The 26631-nt window shown below is 47.6% G+C and overlaps 8 protein-coding genes across 8 annotated transcripts; 2 read left to right on the top strand and 6 right to left on the bottom strand.

The window, feature by feature from the left end:
- Positions 1-2755: 2755 nt before the first annotated feature.
- Positions 2756-3960, bottom strand: N7469_010539 (putative C2H2 finger domain protein; the record flags this gene model as incomplete). The annotated part of the gene is made up of 4 exons (XM_056649444.1): positions 2756-3338; positions 3421-3500; positions 3565-3756; positions 3907-3960. 4 exons carry the CDS (start codon positions 3958-3960, stop codon positions 2756-2758), a joined length of 909 nt encoding a protein of 302 aa, XP_056496575.1.
- A 7572-nt stretch (positions 3961-11532) lies between these two features.
- On the bottom strand, positions 11533-12730 carry N7469_010538 (sucrase/ferredoxin-like domain-containing protein; the record flags this gene model as incomplete). The annotated part of the gene is made up of 2 exons (XM_056649443.1): positions 11533-12267; positions 12338-12730. 2 exons carry the CDS (start codon positions 12728-12730, stop codon positions 11533-11535), a joined length of 1128 nt encoding a protein of 375 aa, XP_056496574.1.
- Positions 12731-13034: 304 nt separating this feature from the next.
- On the bottom strand, positions 13035-14270 carry N7469_010537 (uncharacterized protein; the record flags this gene model as incomplete). Its single annotated transcript, XM_056649442.1, has 1 exon — positions 13035-14270. One exon carries the CDS (start codon positions 14268-14270, stop codon positions 13035-13037), a length of 1236 nt encoding a protein of 411 aa, XP_056496573.1.
- Positions 14271-14632: 362 nt separating this feature from the next.
- Positions 14633-16043, top strand: N7469_010536 (3-keto-steroid reductase; the record flags this gene model as incomplete). The annotated part of the gene is made up of 2 exons (XM_056649441.1): positions 14633-14697; positions 14780-16043. 2 exons carry the CDS (start codon positions 14633-14635, stop codon positions 16041-16043), a joined length of 1329 nt encoding a protein of 442 aa, XP_056496572.1.
- Positions 16044-16731: 688 nt separating this feature from the next.
- N7469_010535 (mannose-1-phosphate guanyltransferase) lies at positions 16732-18085 on the bottom strand (the record flags this gene model as incomplete). Its single annotated transcript, XM_056649440.1, has 4 exons — positions 16732-16751; positions 16814-17837; positions 17968-18011; positions 18079-18085. 4 exons carry the CDS (start codon positions 18083-18085, stop codon positions 16732-16734), a joined length of 1095 nt encoding a protein of 364 aa, XP_056496571.1.
- Positions 18086-18889: 804 nt separating this feature from the next.
- Positions 18890-19954, bottom strand: N7469_010534 (uncharacterized protein; the record flags this gene model as incomplete). Its single annotated transcript, XM_056649439.1, has 1 exon — positions 18890-19954. One exon carries the CDS (start codon positions 19952-19954, stop codon positions 18890-18892), a length of 1065 nt encoding a protein of 354 aa, XP_056496570.1.
- An 860-nt stretch (positions 19955-20814) lies between these two features.
- N7469_010533 (i-AAA protease YME1) lies at positions 20815-23152 on the top strand (the record flags this gene model as incomplete). The annotated part of the gene is made up of 3 exons (XM_056649438.1): positions 20815-20844; positions 20912-22684; positions 22754-23152. 3 exons carry the CDS (start codon positions 20815-20817, stop codon positions 23150-23152), a joined length of 2202 nt encoding a protein of 733 aa, XP_056496569.1.
- Positions 23153-24533: 1381 nt separating this feature from the next.
- Positions 24534-26615, bottom strand: N7469_010532 (glycerol kinase; the record flags this gene model as incomplete). Its single annotated transcript, XM_056649437.1, has 4 exons — positions 24534-24860; positions 24932-25098; positions 25160-26154; positions 26317-26615. The coding sequence occupies 4 exons, from the start codon at positions 26613-26615 to the stop codon at positions 24534-24536; spliced, it is 1788 nt and encodes a 595-aa protein (XP_056496568.1).
- Between the last annotated feature and the right edge of the window lie 16 nt (positions 26616-26631).

Here is a 26631-nt window from a genome sequence, read left to right as displayed (position 1 = left end):
TCCTGGTCATTTGCATCAGTCGTATTTTTCGGAGCAGCGCGAAGTGACTTACACAATCTCTAGGCGCTAGTAGTGCTAGCAGTTTCCCCTCGGCCTCCGAGTTTCCCGCGCGATATACCTTTCCGTGGTCAAGGCTGGAAATCCTCTTGAGTCACGAAAACAACCCCTGTTTACGATCTACGCTCTCCACCGTGAGTGGGTTTACTTCGGCCCGCAGTGTCCGGAACTCCACTCTTGATGCTGGGATCCTTGTCCTCTGCTTGTTACATCGTGCTGTTTCTTTCCTTTCAAGGTTTCCTTTTAATTCCATTGCTTTTTTTTTCATTTTATTTTTATTTAAGTTTTTCTCTTTGGCTTAGTTTATCCTAGTCTCCGACTATCATTGCGCCTAGTCGTAATGTTTCACACACAATCTACGTGATGTGTTTGCAAGCGAGTATTACTTCATCTTCGAGGGGGGCCGAACTAAACCTAAATCTAAGCCCGTCATCACTTGTTCAAAGTTAAATAAACAAACTGGGCAGAAATAAAACCATTCCATGCAATCGATAGGACAAGATCAGAGAAGAATTAGAGAAGAGTTATAGCCACAGAATGAATCCCTTCTCTATCAATACATAGTAGTCATTGCATAGCCCCGTAGCATACCCAGCACATGCAGAGACTTCGAATGTGTATTGATCTCCAAATTTGGTTGCTGAAGCTCGCTCTACCTATTTTCCAATCGTAGCATGGTCTACTGAAAGCGCCGGCGCTAAGCTGCGATTAAGTGCGACAACGGTGCGAGGCACAACCCTTACCTATATAGACTACCCGTATGGACAAATCGGAGACAGCGCAAGAGAGGGGGGGCAAGAAACAAGAAACACTCCTCGGACGAGTTCGCATTTTCCTCGGATGCCCTTCATTTTTTTCTTCACTGGGGTTCCCTTTTGTTTGGCTTCCTTCCCAGTTCCTGGTCATTTTTATGCTTCGAATTATGTACTATGTATATCGGTACAAAACGTACATAGCCTAGAACCAGGGTATGTATGTACAGTACTATGTAGACTACATGTCACCCTACAAAGAAACCCTGCTAGTTTGGCAGATTGGTGCAGTTTCTGTGGCCTCGCCCCTCGCCCCTCACACCACCCTTTCAACTGGCATGCTTTGGAAGCTTCTCCGTGTCTCACCGTGATTACTTGCGAGCGAGATGCGATGTTGTATTGCCACGATAGGCTTATGTAGGCTTGCGCTCGTGCAGAAGTGCCCTTCTGTAATGTTGATCTGACAAGCCCACGCGTGCATGCTGGTGGCGATCCAGCCGGGGACGTCATGGTGGTATAGAGTTGTTCTTTTCGATGTTTCCACTTTGACTCCTGCATTCTGCATTCCTTATGAATTCCCTATTTGGAATCGAAATGGAATAATACTAGTTAGGTTTGTGGCAAGTAGGAGTCTTTTACTCTCCCTCTGTTTTTTTTTTTGAAAGAATGCAAGGTTACTCACAAGCTAGTAGTATGTACATACTATATCCTCGCAAATTTGCAGTATGGTGTACCTTTCCCCATTCATTCCTGGTAGAATGGGAGCTGGGCTTGACATTCTTTGGTCCCATTCACACCCTCTACTCTTTGAACCCAACCAGACGGTTCACCTCGGTCTCAAAATCCTCAAGTCAAGTACAAGTGCTCATGGCGTGTCCACCCTAGTCAATTGCCCCTCCTCTGGTAAGCTAATGAGACAGCAGCGTCTTTGTTGAATCATACCGGAGTTGACTTCGTTTTTGCCAACTTAGTCTGGGACTGGAAACTGGAAGGCCTTGGCTTGGCCAACCAAGCCCCACTCGAAAAGCCACGAGTGCTGCACGCCATGCATTGCTCGGATCGTAGACCAATCTGGGTGATGCATACCTGTCAGCGTGAAAAATGTTGGAGTTTTTTTTTTCTTGGTTTGACCCTTATTTCGCTAGTCTGGAATGAGTTACGGCTGAGCCACTGCCTCATCGGTCTACCTTGGGGCCCGTACCTGATCCTGAATCGTTGCACTCTCCCCATGCCATGCCAGGCCCACTCGGAGTGTCTCGGCTCTTATCTAATGGGCGTGGGGATGATATTGGCGCCCGCCACGTCGGGATCATTGGCTGGTTTGCCATCGGGAATTAGACATTTACAAAGTAACAACTCGGACTTTTTTGGTGGCTGTTCTTTATACGAAATTTCCTTCACATTTCTTCAATTGATTCGTACCTCGTAGACATGAAGAGGGAGATGGGCAGAAATGAAGGAGGCCCCAAATATGGAAGTCGAATAACACATCTCATGCCAGGTATCAAAGAGGAAGAAAACAGTGCACATTAGAAGTAACCATGAGATGAAATAAAATAGAGTAGTGGATCAATGAAGTGTAAACGCCTTCCCTCTCCGTTTAAATGACAGAGGAGATCACGAAGGGAAAAAAAAAAGGATTCCAAAATCGTTAAATAAGAAGAAAGCATGCCAAAAAAGGAGGGAATCAAAAATAAACAGCCCCCGGTAAAGCCAAGGATGATAAACCCTGCACAAAATTTGGAAAGAAAAATGGACTGAAAATTGGAGATCGAAATAATAGACGAATACAGACTCGGTATGCTGGAGTATCCCACCTGTTCTTGAAAAGGACGTCGCGCAGGAACAAGAAGAAAACGGGGAATCGGGAATCGGGACATAGTAAAGTCGTGACGGGCATCAATCACACCAGGTATCCACACATATATTTCATGAGCGGTCTTTTCTTAACCTACGCCCAAAAAGCCCCAGTCAGTCCCCTCCGGTTGATTCAAGATCCGGGTGGGGGTTTTGTACTGGTGAAAATTAGGATGGTATCCCACCATCATAGGCTGTCCATCTGGCAGCTGATGACCCGGGAATTGAGGTTGGTGGTACTCTGGGGGCATATAGTTTGTTCGGGGGTTAGGATCGTAGCGTTGTTGCATCATGTGCATATATTGCTGTTGCTGTTGCTGCTGCGGGTGTGCATGGTGCGGTGCGTGCTGCTGCGGAGCATGTGGCATATTCATCGATGAGGTGACAGGCACATTATGCGTAACGATTGGTGGCGCGGAGTCGTGTACTGGCACGGTTGCCATATGGACACTGGGCGGCGAATAGAAATCATGGTTTGGAGTGGCCGAGTTCGGATAGTAAGGCTGCTGGGCGAGAAGGTAGCTGTCGTTTCCATTCGGGATCGATACTGTCACCGGGGTATGGTGCTGATAAGAATGCTCGGAAGTCGCATCCTCCGAGGATGGCCTAGTCAAAGAGCCTGGCGGATGAGAACGATGTTGGTGTTTGGTGAGGGTCGTTTTGCGGCAGAAGCTGAATAAGGAACGAAGTCAGTTTGGAGGGGAGGAAAAGGGGAAGATCGCACCTTCCATATTAGCGAGACTGGAGAACTTACCTTCTTTCACAAGTTGGTTCTTGACAAATATATGGTCTCTTGCCAGTATGGATTCGTCGATGGCGAGCCAAACTTGAAGACTGGTATTAACGGTTAATTTTGAAGACTAAAAAACGGGTGAGGGGAGAAGTTTCAGTAACTTACATCGGAGAACGCTTTCTGACACCCGTCATGGTCACAGACATGAGGCTTTTCGCCAGTATGCGTGCGCGAGTGTACAGTCAAGGCGCTGCGCTGAATGAAGCTCTTGTTGCAATTCTCGACATTACAATGATAAGGTCGCTCATTGGTATGTATGCGATAATGGCGACAAAGATCTGACTTGCGATTGAAAGACTGGAATGGGGGAGATCAGGTCAGATTTTGGGGCCAAAAAGCAAGGTGAAATGGAATGAACGAGTGGACCGGTCCAAAATGAAAAGGATAGAAAAAGAAGGACAGAGGGTTAAATAAAAGACGAAATATGGGTAGAAAAAAATAGCATACCTTGCCACAATTCTCCCAAGAACAGTTGAAGTCGCGCCCACTGCGAGAAGCCATGATTGTGAGCGGGTTGGAGGTTCGAGCTTCAAGTTGCGGGGGAAGCGGGTCGCGGGAGCAAAGCGACGTGGAGATAAGAAGGGAAGTTCTTCGAAAGAGAAGAAAAAGAAATAGAAAAGTCAGCACATGCGAGGTGCAAATAATCCACAAGGATTCCGGGATACGCCTGTCAAGCCGGATGAATAGTAACCGGGATGGTTAAGAAAGCCTGGGGCATAATAGATGTTTAATATAAAGGCAGGAGAAAGAGAGAGAAGGGGAAAAAAGGGACCCAAGTGGATGGGAAGGGAAAGAGAGGGAGGGGGGGGATGATAGACGATAAAAAGAGGTGGGGAAGGGCCACCAGCAGAAAAGAGAGAAAGAGAGAAGAGACAGACAGACAGAGAGGGAGAGAGAGAGAGAGAGAGAGAGAGAGAGAGCAGCAAGCCAGTGATACTTACTAGGAACTGGAGACGCCTTTCTGGCAAAGATCTGGGAAGGGAAATAAACGGTGCGGATAGGACCGTAAAGGGCAGTTTCATTAGAAATATTCGAATTAATTATTATAATATTATTATTATTATTATCATCATTTTAATTGGGATTCATCGTTTCCAGGTGTATTCCATTTTTTGATTATTTTCGATTTTTATTAAAATAATAATAATAATATTTATTTGGGAGATTTAATTTTAGTGGCAGTACCGGGTACTCTAGTTCATCAGAGGGAAACAATCATCTGCCCTTTCTCTCTTTTTTTTCCTCATCGCTCTCTCGCTCGATTTTACTTTTCTGTAATGGCGGTATCAGCGGTACGAAAAGGACCCCACTTAACTGTACGAAGCTAAGTACGGGAGGATTACACCCGCCTGTCATCGTAAAAAAGGGGGGTAGGGGGGTACCGCAGTCGGAACTGTGTAATACGGAGGGGCCGGGTATTTTTAGTTGCTTTGATAGGCGACAGTCGGAATTACGATGGACAGAGACCTTTGTATTTCTAACCATGTTAAGAATCTCCGGGAGTTCTACCGGTACGATATAGTATGAAAAATAATATGAATTGGTGTTTACACTATTAGATGAACTGAATCAATATTTTTTATATAAAAATGCCCGTCAAATCGGTATACTGAAGTAGAAGGTCCAAGTAGAAAGAATACTTGGAAATGAATTCATGGAATGGTAACACCCACACGACCCAACTCGCAGGACCCACAACCCGACTGCCAGACTAAGCTAATTGGGTTTGGGTGCGTGGGGATACGAGGTGGGTATTCCCATCGGTACTCCGTACAAGGGGGCAAGAATAAAGTTGGACAGCCTTAGGTTGGGATCTGAAACTGCGCCCCCCCCAATTCGCAATCCTAGGATAAGTATTCCATTATGGAGTATGTATATGGGGGTTACTGGACCCCACGGGATGCCGGTGAACTTTTGATATTATTATTTTTTTATATAATTGTGGAAAAAAAAAAACAAGGAAGTGGTTAGCAAAAAGAAAGCGAGATCTAGAAAGAGAAAAAAAAGGCATTTCTACGCCCTAAATTGCAGTAATAGAACGAAAGAAGAGAAGGGGAAAGGAAATGTGTACAAGAGATGTACCTCAATCGACCATGATATCATTGCCAATATGTCTACATGTCACGATACAGTATGTACCGTATATACATACTATTGTAGCCCTCCTCTTACCGAGTCCTTGTATGAATTGTCACTCGATTCTCTTGCCTTACTGATTATGAATAAACCGTTGGAAAATTTCACTGCACTCGCTAGACCATTCCCGTGGCCGAGCTACTCCGGACTTGAGGAGTCTAGTTCCACTTACCTATGTCCCCCACGACGATCGTCGCAAGAGAAAGCAGGACAGATGAGAAACGCAATCATAAATCCCAACGAAATCCTAAGCTAGTCGTTAGTGCACCTATTGTCTAGTTCCAGACTGCGCTCTTTCGCGCAGGCTATTCCCGTTAATACTCCATCCCCGCAATCCACCCCCTCAAATCCGGGAACATTACGAGAGATCGCAATACATCTACTGTGTGAACCCGGAATAAAAAGTCCCTCCTCCAGCAAGGGATAGAGGGGGACCCATGACGCGGCGTCTGCAACGCGGTAGAGTTTCTCGTCGGCCCCTCGTCCTAGATCGGAATCTCCCCAGCTCATCTACATATCGTCTCTTCCGATAGACCTGCCTCTTTCTTGGCTTGTCGTCCTTACTAGCTTTTCTAGCTTCTTCCCGTATGGGTCCCCGAAAAGGTTCCCGAGTCATTTTTTCCTTCCCGTGCACTTTAGTACGAACTAGATGTGGCGATTCCCATATTTACAACACTCAACTCCCTGTCTCTTCCCTTCAAGCCCGAAAGTATGTAGGTTAAAGAAAAAGGAAAGAAAATATTCAAAGTTCAGTCTCTTCTCAAATCTATCAAAATTCTAGCTGTTTTTACAAGGATTAGAACTTTAATTCGCTGGTCTCTAGCGGGGCCGAGGAGAAGCAAGCAACCAAGCAAACACCACTAGAAAGGATCCCAAGGATCTGGGTGACAGATTGGCTCAGAGCTGAGGACGTGTATGACCTGTTGCGAAGCACAGATTCAACCAAGTTAAACAATTCCAGGAGCAGAAATGGCACAACCCTGTTCAGATTGAGTCCCTGTAAGTTCCTGACACTAGCAGAAGGGATGATCTAGTGTATGATAGACTTTAATGTCCCTAGGGCATTGGACCCTGATTCGCGGATGGTAGAGAACGAGAAACAAGGGGAGCCATTCCCTTGGGCCATGTATTCTATACAGTAGGTAATTCCATGTTGACAAGATAGTCTGTCATTTTACATAGTACATGTTCACCGTCTTTGAAACTCGCACTGAATTGCACGACTTGTCGCTCTCATTACCTTTTTTCCGACAGGCTGGTGCCGAGTAATCATGAATTTGCCTTTACCGCTCACTATGTATGTATACATAGTACATAGTACATTAGACGGCACATTAGGCAGGAGGGTCTGCATGAGGCTTTTTTCTTACTTCATCTCTTTTCTCTCCCGTTGGATATTCTTATTATCGGTGGCGATGACGATGATGAAATTGGAAGGTCGAAAACAAATGGAAGGGACAATAACAACGCCTCTTCACAAGATGCCGGCTGGCCTCGGCAGAGCGAAGTTAAAACATTTTCGTGCCTTTTGCCTCCGATCAAACGCATAAGATTTTATTGGCACATCCAAGAAGGGAATTCCCGTCGAAAATCATCTAGATGGCCAAGTGTCATGTACCTGTACTCCGTGTCTGTCTAAGTTTCAGCTTTGTATGTATACCAAAAAAAGACTATCTTTGTTTTGAAAACAAAATGAAGCAATAAAAAGATGGAAAAAAAAAGTAAAAGCTAGAGCACCTCGGTGGTATCTGCTCCTGAACGTGGCGATCCACCCAAGGCAATCTTAAATCAGCGATCCTCTGATCCGCTTAGCCTGATTAGCTATAGAAAGGGTTCAAGGCGACCCAGGCCCAGCCACGAGAAAAGTAAAAAGGCCACAAATACCGAGGGAATATCTACCGGAAAAAAAAAATAGCCCATAAAGAGAACTAACAAAATAAAACAAATTTGAAAAGATTTTCAGATCGACAAAGTGTGGTTTGCCTCGTGAGAGCTTTTCATGTACGATGCAGCCCGATATCCCTCATCGCTACGTCTGTGGATGGGAGGCTCATTACTTCCACAGCCAATGGCGCCTCCGGCGGCCATGAAAGTGGTCCCTCAGTGGCTATAGCTGTGCTGCAATGCTCGCAGCCCTGCAAATGACTATCCTCAACTGGAAACAATCAACATCGTCCACCTCAGCCATTGGCGTAATCAGGCGTTTTCTGCGGCGTGGCGTTCTGTGCTCTGGCGCTACCAATGCATCCTCAAAGAGCTCACGTCCAACACGCGATGAGTGGAGCACCCTTCTTGCTTTTGCTCCGCCATCATTCATTTGACCCCCTCTTAAGTGGAAAGGGGTATTTGTCCGCCTTTTTGCATACTATGTCCTATGTGTACGTACTCTGTCGTCGTTTCTCTTTTTAAAAAAAAATTTTCGACGAAGGCGTTCCGATAAAGCGAGGTCTACATAGTGCATATAAGAGCGGATCTGATGGTCCCAGTCCAGTTAAATACACCGCCATCATCATGAGTATCCAATACATTAAATTGAGATGACTTGAGTTTAAGTCGACTTCTTATGCAATATGTAGAAGAATTAGTGCCAAGTGACCTCGGGAGGAACGACTTGTGAATAGAATATGTCCCAAACAGGATGAAAAGAAAATGGAGAAGGAATAAGATGAGGCAGAAACAGAAACAGTGCAGAATATGCAAAATAACAAGACTAGTAATAATAGTATTTTGCAGCTCGATAAAGACAGCCCGTTAAGATCCTATCTGTGGCAGTTGGAGTCCCCCTTGATATACAACAGGAAGCATGAAATAGCCAGTCATTGGACATTTCCATATCTGACTGTGTCATAACCGAGTCTCTTCTCCCCAAAAGATGACCGAAGGAGAATGTTTCCGAGCCAAGGATGCGAACAGGGATGGCGATTTATTGTCTTGTCATGCCATTGTTATTTTTGCTCATTTGCGGGTCCAAACTATACTCCAAATTGCAGTGTATCCTAGTACGATCCTAGTACTATTCTTTGTCTTTCGTTTGATACCAAGACCTTCTATGGTGAAAAGTGCCTCGCATTCCTTGTCACGCGTCGGGATATTGTGATAGCAGTTGCATATCCGACGGGATCTTCGTAAAATAGAAAAGGGTTCACAACTCACCTCGGTTTTCATAGGGCGAGCTACCCCGCATTCTGGAAAATGGCTGTGCGAATGATGCAATCGGAAGGTGGCGTCTACGAGATTTCGACGTGAGATCGAAAGTCAAATGATGTTGTAAATGTCATGAAAGCTAGCAAGCTAGAAAACTACAATAAATCTACTCTTTACAGGAAGGACCGGGACAATACATAGTGTGATTCATTCGATTACTGCCGATTTCTCTGGTTTCTGATTTCTTTTCTTCCTTTTGGGATGGAGCATATCCAGGCACTGTATCCTCGCAAATGCTTAGCTTTACCCCTGTGAACCCATGTGAAGCTAGATTTCAGAAGGAGCAATAGTATAACCGAGCGATGATGGGGGCTAAAGGTTACACTTCGGTTCCAAAGGGGCGGAAAACAGGGAGAGAGAAACATAGAAAAGTCATCTGGATGAGGTATGTATCAGACTGTTTGGCGAGATTACTGGCACAGAACAATCAATCCACTGTATGGCGTGTTTCTGTTTGATGACTCCAAACTGCGGATTCGTTGTTCTTTCTGAGAAGTCAAATGTCGACCAACGAGATTGGATGCAATCTATTTCACCTCGTATGTGACTGGTGTATCACACGTCCAGCTGTTCGAGGACGATCGTTCATTTCTTCTTCCCCACTAGATATGCTTTTCCACACCAAGGACGGACATGATTTCCGTCCACTGCGAGAAGGACAATATTGGATCTCTACATATTGCTTCAGAGTGTCGGTCAGAAGCAGTCAGCCAGCCTAGGCACCTTCAGGTGTGAAACCTGCTTTTCCTCGCGCGGAAAGTCTCCGGGCTGATTTTCTGACATTGAAAAGTATTCTTTGGGGCTGAAAGAACGCAAGCCACTATTCTCCCTTCTGCAGCTTTTCTTTGCTACTTCTCATGACACGTACGGAATATTTCAACGTCAGCATCAACATCATCGGATTTTCCAAATTGGGGCCAAAAGATGGATTTGGTCCAATTTCGGTGTAGTACGGAGTACTCTGTACAAGTAAACCGAATATCTAAAATACAGCTGCAAATAGCACAATCGTACCAACTTGAAGTTGAACAATATAGAGACTTCCACATCTCCATTCACTAGTGTCTATTACTCCTTGCAATTCCACAAAATTTAAATCTCCTCGACACTCAAACAACCAAATTCATGGAAGCAAAATGTCGCCGCTCTATCGGCAATGACGCCACAGGCAATTTTGATACGCTTACCTCCTTACCGATGAACCCCATGTTTGCCCCAATCGACCCTATCTCCGGCATCAGAATCTCACCGACAAGGATAAGATGAGGAACGGAATTTGGAGACAGAATGGCGACCTCAAAATTCAGGAGCCTAGCATAGCGAGCCAACTACTGTACTATGTACATAGGTAGTAAATTCCGTCTTATCCTTCTCCCCTCGCCTCTAGGGCTGTCCCCTCTAGCCAAGCGGGGAAGAAGCCAAGAGGCACTTATCCGGACCAGCGCTGACTTACTTGGCGCGCGCTGGCTCTCACATCCCTGCGCAGTCATCTGATTCCTTTCCTGGTGATGTCTCCGACAGACTAGTAGCACTAGAAAGAATATCGAGGGGAGAAGTGCGACCGTGACGTCGCTGCTGTAAACAAGCAGGAATCTTCCCTGCGCGGCTCGGCCATCGGGTAAGTCTGGGGAGAAATATCATGCAAGCCTACGGTTTTACAGAAGATAAACGGAAGACAGAATGAGGAAGGGGATTGTCGGGGGGTTGCATAAGATCGGACTGTCTCTAACCGATTGGAACCCCCCCTCATTCTTACTATCTTTTCTATGATGGCTATTTGTTATCTCTTCATGGTTAGGGAGAGTTTCCGCAGGTACGAAGTAAGATTGCCTGGGATGGCATACTAGAAACAACTGTTGAGGTTTATTGAATTATCGACAAGTCCCTCGGAGTGTTTGCCTTTGTTAAATAGAATGTGTGGGATTACAATCATTGGAACTGCCTCAGCCACCATCGTATTCTACTTGACATGGAAGAGTGTACGCAGTATAGAAGATAGTTTACCCCAACACTGATTGGAACGCCCATGGCCTTCCTGGATTGCTGCAGGTAAAGAGTGCATTTCTCCCGGGATCTTTGTCTATAGGAGGTGATGCGAGTCGCGCAGTCGCTTTCAAATGGGGCTTGTGTTGCCATTTGGTTCTGTGAGCTGTCTCAAATTCATGACTGCTGAACCCTTGTCGAGAGTCATAAACGAGTGTTATAATACTTCCTGCTGTAGGCCGGGACAGGATGTTCTGGACCGGAGTAAAGTAGTCCTCGCCACACAGGAGTATCACTACTTGTAGAAAAGTAGAATAATTGAAGTCACGCTGTACGGAATAAATTTACTCTTGAAACTGACAAGGATGTATTTGATAAAACACTCAGCTTCTACTATGTACAATTGCAATACTATATAACGCCACATTCGCAACCGATGAATCCCCTCAAGCTACTTATGTAGGTATATACCAATACTAGAATACGCCATGTCGTATCCACAGCGTGGCAAACGAACTGGAGACTGAATTGGGATAAGAAGTTGTGCAAGCCACGTCCGAAACAAAATGGACCCGGTTGGTTCCTTTGATACCATATTATTCATCTTGCTACCAAGAAACCTTGACGCTGTAATGCATCTATTTACAATAAGCATTCATACATGGGGGTGTTAGATGGATGTATACCAGACCAAAACAGAAAGGGGAGGGGGGAACTGAAATGAAACACTGAAAAAAGATGCGCTGGAATCTACCAGCTCGTCAACCCACGCTGACGATCGAACCCAGCCCGCAGTTGAGATTCAGGTTTGAGGACTTTGCCCTGCAAGACTGTATACCGAATAATGTTCTCACACTCTTCTGGCCGCACTCGAGCTAACCAGATACCTTGAGAAGCACCTTCTTCTTCATCTTCGGCACGAGTTTCTTCACGCTTGTACCATTCAAAGTCTCGACGACGGTATACAATTACATTGGCCGAGTACTTGTGCCCGCCAACATGGTTGATGAAATAAATTCCCACGCCGCCGGGTCGCTGGTCATCCATGTCGCGATACAGCCCTAACGGCCGCAGATGGCGCTCAAATTCTTTGCGCAACAGGGGTGCTGATTGCCCGCAGCGTGCATCGCGGGTTCGTTGAGAGCAAAGAAGAATGACAGCGGCATGGGGACAGGGGTGCGATGTAAGAGGGGTTGATGTGATGGATGTGCTTGAGGGGTGTGGTGGCTGCGCCTGTTGCTGTTGCTCTTGGTCAGGAGAGTTCACTTCTTTCTCGTCCTCTTTCTTCGGCAAGCCGCCAAGCGGTGTCGTTGTGGTCAGTGAACGGTTCACAAAGTGCTCGATGAGATCCGGTGCCAGTTGTGGAGTGACATTTTCCACGATGGTGAAGCTGGGGAGTAGTAGCACATTCGTAGGTTGTTCCCCTGGCTCGTGCATATGATATTCATCGGGAACCGGCATATTTGAAGCAGACAGTTTCAATCTCTACAGATTATTACCCTGGTTAGTTATCATAACCATTCCAAGATGTCTTTCAAGTGTATGGCTAGCTTACGCCGTTGCTAGGCTCGATTCCCCCTTTCTCTATTGCCTCCATGATACTCCCCTTCTCGTCTGCGACATCGCGCACCCAGTCTGACTTTCCAGTAGCGACGAGAATATGCGTTGACCACCCGTTCACCATTCCGTAAAGTTCATCTTCAAGGTCCACATCGAATTTTGCGGGGTATTTCACGGTACAGGTTGCGCAGTCGTGAAGACATTCTTCGCCATCGACAGCGGGTTCAGGTTTTTTGAACAGTTTATCCGATGAATTGACGGTCTGGAAACCCTCCGTAGCAAGTGTGTTGTCACCCACAGCGTCGGTGGTAATGTCGGTCTTCGAAGAGGCAGCGGAAACGTTGGATGAACCGAAGAGCGAGGAGGTGGTCCGACGAAAGAGATGCATTGTGACAATCAATGCTGGAAGTGGATACGCGCTGTTCGGTGCACAGTGCTTCACTACTATCGAGTGGATATCGGAGAAAATCCAACGGAAGACCGTGTTTGAAATTCTATGATGGCGCGAGCGCCAACTGATCTTATCAATCATTGTGCATTCCCGCCAAGCAATCGGAATGGTTGCCGCATGACTAAGCCCCCGCCGAAGCCGATTGGATTATAAAGGCAGCTTTTTCTCTATATGAATTATTGAACATTGTACATTCAGTCTGGATAGACTGTTGTTGTGGGGTAGTATGGGGATAGTGGATCTATCTACGACCTGCGTGGTTGAATGTATATGGCAGATCCCTCGGGGTTTGGGGCTGGGATAGCCGAATCACACTCCCTCCCGAACTACCTGACTGGCCCGATTGTACACGTCGTAGTGATTGGGTTGACGGTGTGCGCAGTGAGCTCCACCTGGCATGAGCACTGCTCGCCGACGACATACCCGAAGCAGGACTTTGTACTGCTGGAGCAGTATCGTAGCCAGACTGTGTGTCCCACGTAGATGCATGTGATGGGCGCAGGCTATTGCTTCGCGTCGGCGTGAGTGCTCTGTCATAATCAAAATGATCGACGGTATCTGTTTCTCCTTCCTCATCCGAAGGTCCGATAATTGATTCGGTGTCTGCACGATAGTAGCTTGCGCTATCACGAATTTCCTTCAGGGCCGGCTGTGCAGGGGGAACCATCCCTCGTAGGATTTCCGCAAATAAGTGCATCAATTCACGGAAGTCTGTCTCGTGTAACTGATGCGAAGAAAACCGCGCTCGTTCATAGAGTGCGAGGAATTCCGCACCGATTTCCGGTGGATTGACCACTTCTAACGATGTGAGATGTCCAATATATTGTCGTAGGCCCATAGAGACCGGCCGCTGCAATACTTCCACCACGCGCATATCAGGCAAAGATTGCCCAGTCGGGTCGAAGGGTACCGCGTCATTAATATAAAGAGCATCAGGAGGGGCGAGCGATACAGCTTTCGCCTCAATCAAATTCGGTAATTCTTGAATCACGGTACGATAGGGTAGGTCGGGTAGGTCTGGCGAGGCAGGCGACGACCAGCCCGGATGCTCGACATGACCCCATGGCGGAGTTTTTGGATTGACCAGAAGGTGTTTGTAGTTCTGAAATCCTCCAGCTTCCTCTGATATATCACGTGGGCGAGCCTGGTATGCGAGGACTGTGCTTCTGGCTAATCCATCTTTCACCATGTGCCTCACACTCCTGCTCACGTCTTCCTTTTCCACGGGGATCCAAGCTTTCGGGATGCCGGCCAAGGTGCTGCGATTCGTATATATGCGTGTCGCGTAAATGAGGACTGCCAAGAAAAATGTAATCACATATGCGCCGGCGATGAAGAAGATGTTGGTGAGTCGACTCGTTTCATAGCATTGGTAGATAGTGTCTGCTGGAGTAAGGAGAATAAGGCAGAAGAGGATAAGGGCAAAGAAGAAGAGCGCACTCGAGTTGAAGAAACTCTCGAGTGCAGCGGTTTTCATCATGATCCGCGCATCCTGTGCAGCAAAAAGAACAACACCAAGTGAGAAGGAGGTTTGGCAAGTTATCAACTTGGGAAGTTGGACGAAGCCCGCGACTGCCCGCGGATCAATCACGTGCATATACTACCAAGTTGAACTACAACAGAGTTGGGGTACAAACATTGAATGAACAATGTTGTGCATAAATGAATGTTCTTGGGTAATACTCTTTTTCAAACTTATTAATTCCTACATACACATGAATTGGTTCGTTCACTGAGCTCCAAACAATTCATTCGTTCCGGTACCTGGATATCACATGACCCTATATATCCCCGAAGTGGCGGTCCCTGGGGTCGACAAACAATTTCAATAGTCAAGCCATGGGCGAATACATTCCTCCACGGGAGGAGAATGACCTCTATATCCTAGTTACAGGAGCCAATAGGTATGTAATTCAAGAGTGGCCAAGAAATTTCGACTTTGAAGCCCGCCAGAAACGTATCTCATTGCTAATTCATTCTCCGCAGCGGGCTCGGCTTTTCGATATGCTGTCGCCTTGCAGACGAATTCCTCTCTTCGCGCTCTTCCGATGAAACCCTTACTATTATATTCACAACTCGCAGTGCTCGAAAGGCCAAGGACACTCGAAATCAATTAGAGCGACACTTGCAATCCTCCAATCCTTCCCCCACCGACGCCGCACGCGTGAAATTCGTCTCCGAGAGCGTCGACCTGGGAGACCTCCTTTCCGTGCGAAAACTCTCCCGCAGACTCCTACAAAACTTCCCGAAACTCGATGCGATTATTCTGAATGCAGGAATCGGTGGTTGGTCTGGACTTGACTGGCCGAGTGCTATATGGGGCGTCTTGACCGATCTCATTCACCAAACAACCTGGCCCTCCTATAAACTCGCGCCAACAGGTGTATTGGCGGCAAGGCAGACAAAGGAAACGGAGGAGCCCCAGCTTGGTTACGTCTTCTGTGCCAATGTTTTTGGTCACTATATGCTGGCGCATAATGTGGTGCCTTTGCTGAAACAAGCCAATTCGCCGAATGGCCCTGGTCGAATTGTTTGGGTCTCAAGTATTGAGGCCACCATTGATTTGTTTGATGTAAATGACATCCAAGGTCTTCGCACTGCTGCTCCTTATGAATCCTCCAAGGCCCTTACCGATATCTTGGCCTTGACTTCCGATCTCCCGGGTGCTGCGCCCTGGGCAGTGAATAGCTTCCTGCGTTCAGACGCAGAGAACAAGACAACAAATGGCCGAGCTACTTCGAGCAATCCGTCCATCCATGTCTCCCATCCCGGAATTTGTGCTACCTCTATTGTTCCTCTCATTCTTCCACTTGCTTGGGCAATGGTAGCTGCCTTTTACGGTGCGCGCATACTGGGTTCTCCATGGCACACCCTGTCCACTTACATTGGCGCATGCGCTCCTGTCTTCCTTGCGTTATCCCGTCAATCCGAATTGGAGGCCACTGAGGCGCCTTATCGGCAGGCGGGAGGTGGGAAATTAAAATGGGGATCAGCAGCCTCCCGTTGGGGCGAAGAAAGTGTCGCATCTACTGAGACGGAAGGCTGGGGACACGGTGGTGTGGTGGGCAGGAATGTCGTCGATGCTGATCGAAATCGGCGTCGAAAGCGTGGTGCAACTGAATTGACCGAGGAAAAGAAGGGGAATTTCGAAGAACTTGGGCGTCAATGCTGGCGACAAATGGAAGATCTTAGAGTCAAGTGGGAGGGAATCCTCGACCAAGCAGAGCAATCTGCGGAGGCTGACAAGTGACACTAAAAGCTAATGTGCGAGGCGCAATGCCATGATTCTGTCGCTGAACGGTGATCGTGCCGAGACACTAATATGTAACATCCATAATATGTAAAGTATTTATAATTAGCCCTTTTTGGAAAGTGTATAGATCATTCTACTGCGGTTTTCATCTGATACATTTACGGAAGCCAATGAAACCTGTTAACAATTCTCTTGAATTCTGCCTCCTAATTATTTATATCAACAGAGCCGTACCATGATACTATTAACTTCGATGATGTGTTGGTCTTCCCTTCTCACTGGAAAACCAGCAAACCCCTGGGAAACTAGGCCGGATAGATCGTGCGATAGAAATGTGTAATATGTTTTGGCATTTCGGGTAGAAATAAGTGACTAAAAATGTGATAGATGTTGCAATAAAAGGAGCCGACTATCCGCGCAGGTCTTGCCATCTAGGCTTCGAGACATGGTGACGGTATCGGGAACGGAAATGAAGAAAAAAGGTGGCTGACCGCAGAGCGAAAGCAATAAGTTGTCGCGGGCGAAAAGCAGGAAAGCAAGGACCGAAGAGGCTCGAGACAAGAAAAAGAAAGATCACGCAGAAAACGACTCCGGTTCCATGCATCAAGACGAGAGGAAGAAAGGTATCGGGAGGTGAGAGAAAGTTGCGTAGCGACGTGAAAAAGGAGACGGGGGGGTTAAATGATTACATGATAATCGCAGGAACTGATTATGAATATTAGCAAGATTTCGACAAACCCCATTTAAACCCGCGGGGCATAACATACCATCGATGTTTTGTTTGATGCTCTTGTGTGGCAGGATAGAGCCACCATTCACATACACCTCATCGGCGATGGTGACATCGTCGCCCAGAACAGTGACATTCTCGAGACGAGCCCAGCGGCCGACAGAGCTGTTCCATCCCACGATCGTCGACTTGATCCAAGCATGGTCCTTGACCTTGCTGTTCTCCATCACAACACAGCGCTGAAGCCGAACACCATCACCAATTACTACATTGGGACCAATGACGACGTTAGGGCCAATACGACAGTTGTTGCCGATCTTAGCAGAGGGATCGACCATAACATTTCCGCCATGGACGTAGGGCTCGGAGTTGGAGGCGAGCTTTTTAGGGTTGCGCTTAGCGAGAGAGCTCAGGTACAAGCAGGTACCTGTGAGGAAATCCTTGGGCTGACCAACATCCATCCAGAAGCTCTCGAGGTCAAAGGAGTGGAGCTGACCGTCCTTGCAGATCGCGGGGAAGGTCTCCTGCTCGATTGAGGTAGGGCGAAGCTCAATGCGGTTTAGGACACTGGGGTTCAGAATGTAGATACCGGCGTTGATACGGTTACCGACGAACTCAACGGGCTTCTCGACGAATCGATCGATACGAGATGGGTGATTGGGCTTGTGAACAACGACACCATACTTGGAAGGTTCGTCAACCTTGGTGACGACGATAGTACCCTCATCACCGTGGGCCTTGTGGAAATCGGCGAGTTCCTTGAAGGGGTAGTCACAGATAACGTCAGAGTTCAAGACGAAGAATGGAGAATCGTCCTTGCCCAAGATCTTCTCTGCCAGCTTGAGCGGACCGGCCGTGCCTAGTGGTTCCGACTCAACGGAGAATTCAATGCGAACACCATATTGCTCCTCGTACTTCTTAAGAGCAGCGACCATGACATCGGGACGGTAGTTAACGGCGAGCACAATATCGGTGACACCAGCAGCAGCTAAGCTCTCTACTTGGTGCAAGATCATAGGCCGGTTACCGAACTCGACGAGGGGCTTAGGAAGAGTGAGAGTCTAGGCGGGGAGGAAAGCGATCATGTTAGTCTTCCGGCAGCTCGAACGAAGACACGCCAATGGCCATTTCAAGAGACCAACTGGAATTTAGAAAGGCCAATGCGAATCAAGAGAGCCAAAGTCAACTTACCAGAGGACGAAGACGGGTACCGAACCCTCCGACAAGAATTAAAGCTGGAAGGTGGGTGTCAGAGGCGGGCGGGGAGGACGAAGCATTGTTGCATGGAGGGGTAAGACATACCTTTCATGATGTGTGGGGTAAAATATGGGAATATAAAGGTAAGATGGTAATAAATGGAAACCGATAATGATAATGGAGGAAGAGATTGGAAGGAAAAGCGCAATCAACCTCGATGTTTACGAGGAAATAGCATTATTTAGGGAACACCTGGCCGTTGATGGATTTATTTTTGGGGGGCAGAGAGAGGTGGGGCACGTGAGAGGCCTTGATTGGGGAAAGGCACGTTTGCAGCGAAAAGGGGGTGGTGGAGCCATTGGGATACTCTTTCTCTTTCATTACAGTACACATCAGCCTACTGTACTTCGTATTATATGGATATTATGGATATTGTTTATGATGTGATGTTCAATTGACTCCTGGTGCGGTATATTGAGATTTCAATTCCTATGGGGCCTGGTTTGTCCTCTGTATTGTCTACCTCAACACTTATTCTCCTGTTATTGCGGCACCGCTTCTCCTCGGCGTTGGCCCAGTCGCCGCATCTCGACGGGTCACACTGGGTCCAGCCCCCAGCCCATCCCGGGCCCCGATACACCCATTGCCATCCTTGACTGGATCGGGAGCGCCGAGTTGATTTCCCCGCGAACCTACTACTGTAAGTACAAAAAGCCTCCGTGTGTAGGTACATCCAAAGGTCAGGCGATGTTGCCCCCTGGGCATGTCCAGGGTGGTACCGGATGGTCGTTAGTGTCTATCTCGTAGGAAAGAATGGCTTCTTTCCGTTCCACCATCCTCTTTCCCCCCATCATCTGACTTGAGACAATGCTAACTTCGGGCCCCGAAGAAAGGTCTTTGATTTTCTTTCGCCCCTTTATTGCGTGTCCGGAGGCAGCTGATGGCCATGTGGTGTTGACATTCCTGGAATGGAACCGCCTACTGGATCCGTTGGACTCGTAAATTCCAACACCCATTTCCGTACACGACGAGCTTTCTGAAGCAGCAGCGGCTGATCGCCGTCCAAGTTATCAAAGTCAAAGTTACTTTCTCGATAGTATCCACCCGCATCCGTCACGTCCACGGGCCGCCGGTGTAGAAGGTCGACTTGGGTCATTCCGCGTAAAGTTTGTCCATATACTTGGTTCTGGAAGGAACTTAGCCCTACTGTCCGCAGTAGAACAATATCTTGCGGTCGAAGTACGCGGAGCGATTGTCTCAGGCGATCGATCTGCTTAGTCTTGGCAGCGGTGCTCCGCTCTGCTGGAAGCCAAATATTGACACCAAATCCTGTCCTTGTTTCATCTCCAACAACCAACTCAATGATGTCGAATTCGGTCTTCCATTGCCGCGTCACCACACGGCGCGGCGGATGTATTGCAATGACAGCCGCAATGAGATTCACCGACATAGTTTGTGGGACAATCGATTCAAGATGGGCCGGTGTAGGGAGGTCCTGCAAATCGCAGAGTGTACCATTAATTTGAAAAGGTGCCCGCGGCTCAGATATTTCTGCTCCCTCGGATGAGTTGATGGTAGACAGCACTATATCTGATGATGTCGCACTCCCCTGCGTTGAAGATTCGAGGCCGGAGATAAGAATCTCGTTTTTTTCATGCATTGAAAATGAATGATTGTAAAATTCTGACAGCACCGAGTTGCCTTGCGTTGCATCATTGCAATTCTTGACTAGTTGATTCGTTGTCAAGAAGTTCGGGTCTTCTGGTCCGAAACAGAAAGTAGAATGAATGTCATCCGGTTGAGACCTTGGCAGAGATTGAAGCACTCTCCATTTCACGCGGGGCTGATCCAAGTCAGCCAGTACTGGCTGGCCCTGTGAAGCAATTTCGATATCATAGAAAGGTGGTATAGGCGTGTTAAGAAGTTCGTCGTTCTCCCAGTCCAGGCTGCTGGGTAATGGACTTCCCACAAGAAAAATCATTCTCGGAGCTATATGGGTCCTGAGAAACAGTCCAACATAGGCACACTAGTGTAGCTCTGACTCCCTGGGTACCAATCTTGGTCTTTGAAATCGCTCAATGCTCTGCAGGCCGGAATTTTCGGTCCACGAATACTAGTACTTTCATCGTTGCCCATCAATGTAGAGGACGTGCGAGTATGGTGTCACAGTACGAGACTGACATGCGGGCATGGCAAATTTGAACATCAATGTTTCTGCGTTTTAGTTTCCAAACTACAGAGTTGGATCAGGCTGCAGAGTGTTTGAATGGTGAGCTAAGCTGAGGTCATTATCGGTTAAAGCTGAACCATGGTCCGCACAGGCACAATACTAGTAGTAACATTTGCTGTTATATATTCCCACCAAAACTTCAAAAACCCAGATAATTCAGAGAGACGTATAATATGGAGTAGGCTCTTTTTTCGTTTAGAACGTGAGCTAGAAAGTATTTATACAATCCATCTTTCCATTAACAATGGTTAAAATATACCTATAACTAAACCACCACCTTGTATAATGCCTAGACTATGTAATCGTGTATACCGAAATGCCAGGCTTGGCACTTCCAAACGTTTCCGCCCTATGCCATCAGACCACGTGATCTACGGTCACCTAGACGAGCCAAAGTGGCAACCGACATTCGCCGCAGCAGCGGAGTAAAAGCCATCGTCACCGTTTCCCCCTCGCCTCCGCTCAAGATTTCAGTCAGTGATGGCAGTTATCTTGTTTTTAACTTAAAGGTCACATATATCTGATACCCCATCTCTGATCGCAATACCGTATATCGGAAGAGCAGATTCCCCCTTCTCATGCGGCCAAGTGCCGCCATTCATCGGACAACTATGGCTTTCCAAACGTCTATACCCCGGCCGGTGCGAATCATCCTACTCTTGTCTTCTGCATTTAAATTCCCCTTTGCTAACATACGTCTTCATCTAGAATGTCGCTGCCATGACATCCGATCTCTGGCCCTCCATGTCTAAACTTATGACTGCTTCTCTGAAGCGATCCAGCACAAACCCGGCCTTCGCACGCGCATTTGCAGTCTCGGCCACTCGCTCCCTTTCCTCAGTGCCGTTCTCACGCCTCGGATTATCCCGTACATCATTAAATCCACATGGCCCGTCGAAGCTACAACAACAGAGATTCTTGTTTGGAGGGTCTTCGCAGAACCTACTGGCACAGAAGGAGAAGACCGCGAACAATAACCCCAACAGCGCCAATGCTCAGAATGCCTTTTACCAGGCTCTCTTACGTGCAAATATGCCCGCGATCATTGTTGAAAGATACCGGACCGCTCAATTCGCAAGCAACTCTACGACAGAAGCTATCTTTGCCCAGGCCTTACAACGTGTCGGTGGTGGGGATGCCATCGGTCTTGGAGGTCAGACTCAAGGTCTTAAGTCGGAGCAACTCCAAGCCGTTGGACAGGCAGTTGCTGCGCAGAATGGTGGTGGTCAAATCGGAATGGCAACTCGACAAACTGGTACTGGTGCGAAAGAGGCTCCTCTCTACGTTGTAGTGGATGAGTCTTTGAGCAGTGTGGTTTTCCGTTGGGTCAAATTCCTCCTGATTTTTGGTTTCTTCAGCTATCTCTCTCTCGTCGTCGTGACCATCTTGATCGAGACAACCGGTGTTTTAAAGAATATCCGAGGCTCTCAGACCAATGAAGCTCAGCCCCAGCAGCAAACCGTGCGGTTCAGTGACGTCCACGGATGTGACGAGGCAAAGGATGAGCTGCAAGAGCTCGTCGAATTCCTTCTCAACCCTGAGCGTTTCTCGTCCCTCGGAGGTAAACTCCCCAAGGGTGTTCTTCTAGTCGGTCCTCCTGGTACTGGTAAAACCTTGCTTGCCCGTGCTGTCGCAGGTGAAGCTGGCGTTCCGTTCTTCTATATGTCAGGCTCTGAATTCGATGAGGTCTATGTGGGTGTTGGTGCCAAACGCGTTCGAGAACTCTTCAACCAAGCCCGTGGAAAATCCCCCGCCATCATCTTTATCGATGAGCTGGATGCAATTGGTGCAAAGAGAAACGAGCGCGATGCTGCCTACGTTAAGCAAACTCTGAATCAGCTTCTCACCGAACTTGATGGCTTCTCTCAAACCAGCGGTGTCATCATTCTCGGCGCTACCAACTACCCCCAGCTACTCGACAAGGCTCTGACCCGACCTGGCCGATTTGACCGCAAGGTCAATGTTGGTCTTCCTGATGTCCGTGGTCGTATGGATATCCTTCGACACCACATGAAGGATGTCCAGATCGGAACCGATATAGATGTCGCCGTGATTGCCCGTGGTACACCTGGTTTCTCGGGTGCAGACTTAGAGAACCTTGTTAACCAGGCTGCAATCCACGCCAGCCGTGATCGTAAGACCAAGGTCGGCTCGATGGATTTTGATTGGGCCAAGGATAAGATCATGATGGGTGCTGAGGCCAGAAGCCGTATCATCCAGGACAAGGATAAAATGTCGACCGCTTATCATGAGGCTGGTCATGCTCTCGTTTCATACTTCTCTCCCTCATCTACCCCCTTGTACAAGATTACCATTGTTCCCCGTGGAATGGCCCTTGGTTTGACTCACTTCCTGCCGGAAATGGATGCCGTATCGCGAAATTATGCTGAATTTTTGTCTGATATTGCTGTTGCTATGGGAGGTCGGGCTGCCGAGGAATTGATCTATGGCCCCGAAAATGTGTCGAGTGGTATCTCTGGAGTGAGTTTTTCTTTTCTTTCCTTTCCCTTTGATTGAGAGACATCCCAACAATATTAACATTGTGAACAGGACATCCAACAAGCGACTGAGACAGCTTTCACTTTGATCACTCGCTTTGGTTACTCCAAGAAGCTTGGCAATGTTGACCTGTCTAGTAACTACGATAGTCTCTCCTCCGAGACAAAGCAGGAGATTGAGGGCGAGGTCCGTCGTCTCGTCGAAGAGGCTCGCGATAAGGCCACTAAAATCCTGACTGAGAAGCGTAACGAACTTGAGCTCCTGACTAAGGCTCTCATTGAGTACGAGACTCTCACCAAGGAAGAGATGGAAAAGGTGCTCAGAGGAGAGAAACTCGACAAGTTGTCATCGTCGCCTAGTGCACCACTCAAATTGCCTGAGGCGCTGCAAGTACCACCTCACTTGAATCCATCAACGGGGACTGAGCAGCCGCCCACGGCAACAGAGTAAGACCGAGTCTCACTCAGTGTTCATTTTCTCCTCTCTATTTCCTTTCGTTTTCTTTTTGTTTGATTAGGAACGGGTCGATTTGTCCCTTTTTGTGCATCCCCGGATCGTTCGGGCGTCTCTATTGAAAATACCATCTTCATTTCTTCATTCGTCTCTTCCCTCCCCCTCTCTCTTTTTACTTGGCTTGTCTTCTTCCTTATTTGCTTTCACCGTCTTATCCTGTATTATGTACATACACAACCTGTATGCCTACTATACCTACAAGCGATTAACTATCATTTGTACCCATGCTCACCTTCTCCTCCACTCCACTCTTGCATAAGCTTCTACATACTCACCGGTTCACCCATAGCCTCAAATCCTTGGATCCCTGTCATATCTTCATGATCTTAACCAGGGTTATCTCGCTGCCTACAATATGTACCCGGGATACTCTCGGATGAACGTTGAACGGGTCTGTCTCCACACTATATGATGTCATAAGATCTGGCCCGCTGCACCGACGATCCCGTTAACCTGTGCCTGGTTCAACTCATTTTGAATACAGGGCAGGCGAGAATCACATCATAATCATTGGCATGATGCAGAAGTGTTGTAATTTATCGTATGTGGGGCATTCAACTTTTTGGACCTCATTTCTTGCCTTCAGATGTGAAAAGCAAGTACATAATCACGAACATGAAAAAGTGATTCATGTGGCCAAGCAATCCACAATGGCTAATGCTTGAAGATCCATACCATGTACTATGTACTATGTGTGTAGTGTAGTGTGCTACGAGTATTGGTAATTAATTGAATGTATTGAATTTTTTTTTTTCATGTAGATATGTATATATATAGAAGAAGATTGTTCCATAAGAATCCGGATGGTATATACACAAGATGCATTGTCGACGCATGGTCGATAAAAGTCAACCGCCAAAAACGCAAAAGACAAGCTGAGGCCAAACGAGCACAGACTGGGGGAAAAGGCGAATGGAAAATGAGAAGGGAACAATTGAAAAGCCAGCTCTTCACTCCGAAATCAGAGCTGATAAATTGTCATGAACAAGTGTAGCGACGTATCCCGGTCGCTCCGCCAGCCGGCGTACCCATTAGGATGGCGGGGCTCTAAAGAGACTCTAAATATGTATGGTGGAATGTGAGGTGAGGATGAGGATGAAGGTGTATGTCCCGGTGTACACTCGCTGGAATGGAAGGAACTGAAAGTCATGATCGAGGTGTTCAAAATGAGGTGATTGAAGAGGAACCTCAAGAGCTGAAGACGTTGTAGAGGGGTTGAGGTGATGAGGGGTGGGTAGTTCTCGAGTTCATGACACGCCGTCTCGCGGCTTTAAATGGAATGTAAGAAGTGGTTGGTGCGATGCTTTCCTGCACGGATTTATTTGCTTTCCCCGACAATTTCTTTGTGATCGACGTCTGCTTCCTTGTGGTCATCATCATTGTCATCATCAGACTCATCGGGTCGCTCGTTCATCCAACCGCGAGACATTTCCACGGCCTTGGACCACTTCGTATACATGCGGGAGCTAGCCTTTTTAGAGATATTCGGGTTGAAGGTAGCGCGGTTGGCGCGGTTCATGTGCTTCAGATCCGCGAAATCTTTCCAAACACCGATGGCGAAAGCAGCAGCGATAGCGGCGCCGAGGGCGGTGGTTTCGTGCATGGCGGGACGTTCGACGGGGATTTGAATAATATCGGCTTGGGTCTAGCAGAGAGGAAGGTCAGTAAGCATTGGAATATTCAGCCAGATTGGATGAAATGTAGCTGAGATCTTACCTGCATGCAAATGTCGGAATTACTCATGCCACCATCGACAGCTAACTCTGTCAGTGCCTTTCCACTGTCCATCTCCATGGCATCTAAGATAGCCTTGGTCTGGAAGCAAGCAGCCTCCATGGTTGCACGAGCGATATGCCCGCGTTGAGTGTGGTGGGTGATTCCCCCTACAAAAACATTAGCGAATGCCGGAAGAATGCGCAGCCCATAGAATTCGTTCAAACTTACAAATAGTTCCTTGAGCGTCATCAATCCAGTAAGGCGCGAAAAGACCACTGAACGCAGTGACGAAAATACAACCACCGCTATCTGGGACAGTGGCTGCTAAGTCACTAACCTTGCGCGAATCACGGAAGAAACCCAGATTGTTCATGAGGAAAGAGACACCACTTCCTGCTACAGCCACACTACCTTCTAGGGCATACACAGGCTTGCGATCCCGACCCAGCTGGAATCCCACTGTGCCCAGAAGGCCGTGCTTCGAAATGACGGGCTTTTCGCCGACGTTGTAAAGAAGGAAGCAACCAGTACCGTAAGTATTCTTGGCGCTTCCGGGAGTGAATGCACAGTGACCAACCAGGGCGGAGGCCTGATCACCAAGACAGCTGGCAATACGAGTGCCTTCTAACGGACCCTCATAGATTTCACCAAAGCCCTCCTTATCGGCAGAAGGAAGGATCTCGGGAAGACGGATTTTTTTGGGATCAATATCAAAGAATTTGAGGAGGGTATCGTCGTATTGAAGGGTTTCCAGGTTCATGAACATGGTTCGCGAGGCGTTGGTCACATCTGTAACATGACGCTTATTCATAGCCCCGCCGTTGAGGTTATAAATTAGCCAAGAGTCGACAGTACCAAAGGCGGCACGACCATCGTCATAGGCTGACCGGACATCCGGGAGGTTATCCAACATCCAGCGCAGGGTTACCGAAGAGGGGTATGTGGAGAGGGGCAGCCCACACAAGTTGACCAGGTTCTCGGCGCCGGGTTTCTCCTTCAGATCACGAACCAGGTTCATAGTGCGAGTGTCGGTCCAAGTAATAGCATTATGCAAGGGTTCACCTGTTTCCCAGTCCCAGACCACCGCAGTTTCTCGTTGACTGGTGATACCAACTGCCTCAATATCGGATCGAGAATGGCCCAATGCAAGGAATGACTTCATCGTTTCTTCGATACAGACGAAAACCGATTCCACCAGTTCATAAGGATCTTGTTCGTGCCATCTGTTAAACGAGAACAAACAAAATGAGTTAATTGGGTATTTCTGGTCATATTTGCTATGCAGTGTGGCGTTGTTTGCTTGTCGGTCAAGATGAAAAGGGTGGGGGAGAGAGGGAGCATAGAGAACAGAGAATAGAGAACGGAGAACAGAGGAGCAAACCTACCCTGGATGATCGTGAATTTGACGGAATTCGGTCTGATATTTGGCAATGGGCACACCCGTACAGTCGAAAATGATAAAGCGAGTACTGGTAGTACCTTGATCAATGGTACCAATGAAACGTTCCTTCAAGTCATCACTGCGTCGATCCTCGTCTTGCAAGAGAGCCCGATCACCATCATCAGTCTCAGTGGGTGCAATATTGACCTCGAATTGGTGACCGTCAATGTTGTCGAGATCAGTTGCTGGCTCGGAGTCACCATCAACGCTAGACTCATCAAACTCGAAGAATGGGTTGCGCATTGTTCCTTGAGTTTTC

Source organism: Penicillium citrinum (assembly GCF_028827155.1).
Source record: "Penicillium citrinum strain IBT 23319 chromosome Unknown utg000009l:1.0-4274883.0:1.0-4276374.0, whole genome shotgun sequence".
Lineage (NCBI taxonomy): Eukaryota > Fungi > Ascomycota > Eurotiomycetes > Eurotiales > Aspergillaceae > Penicillium > Penicillium citrinum.
The sequence above is the reverse complement of the archived record's forward strand: the minus strand, read 5'-3'. Positions and strand labels throughout refer to the sequence as shown.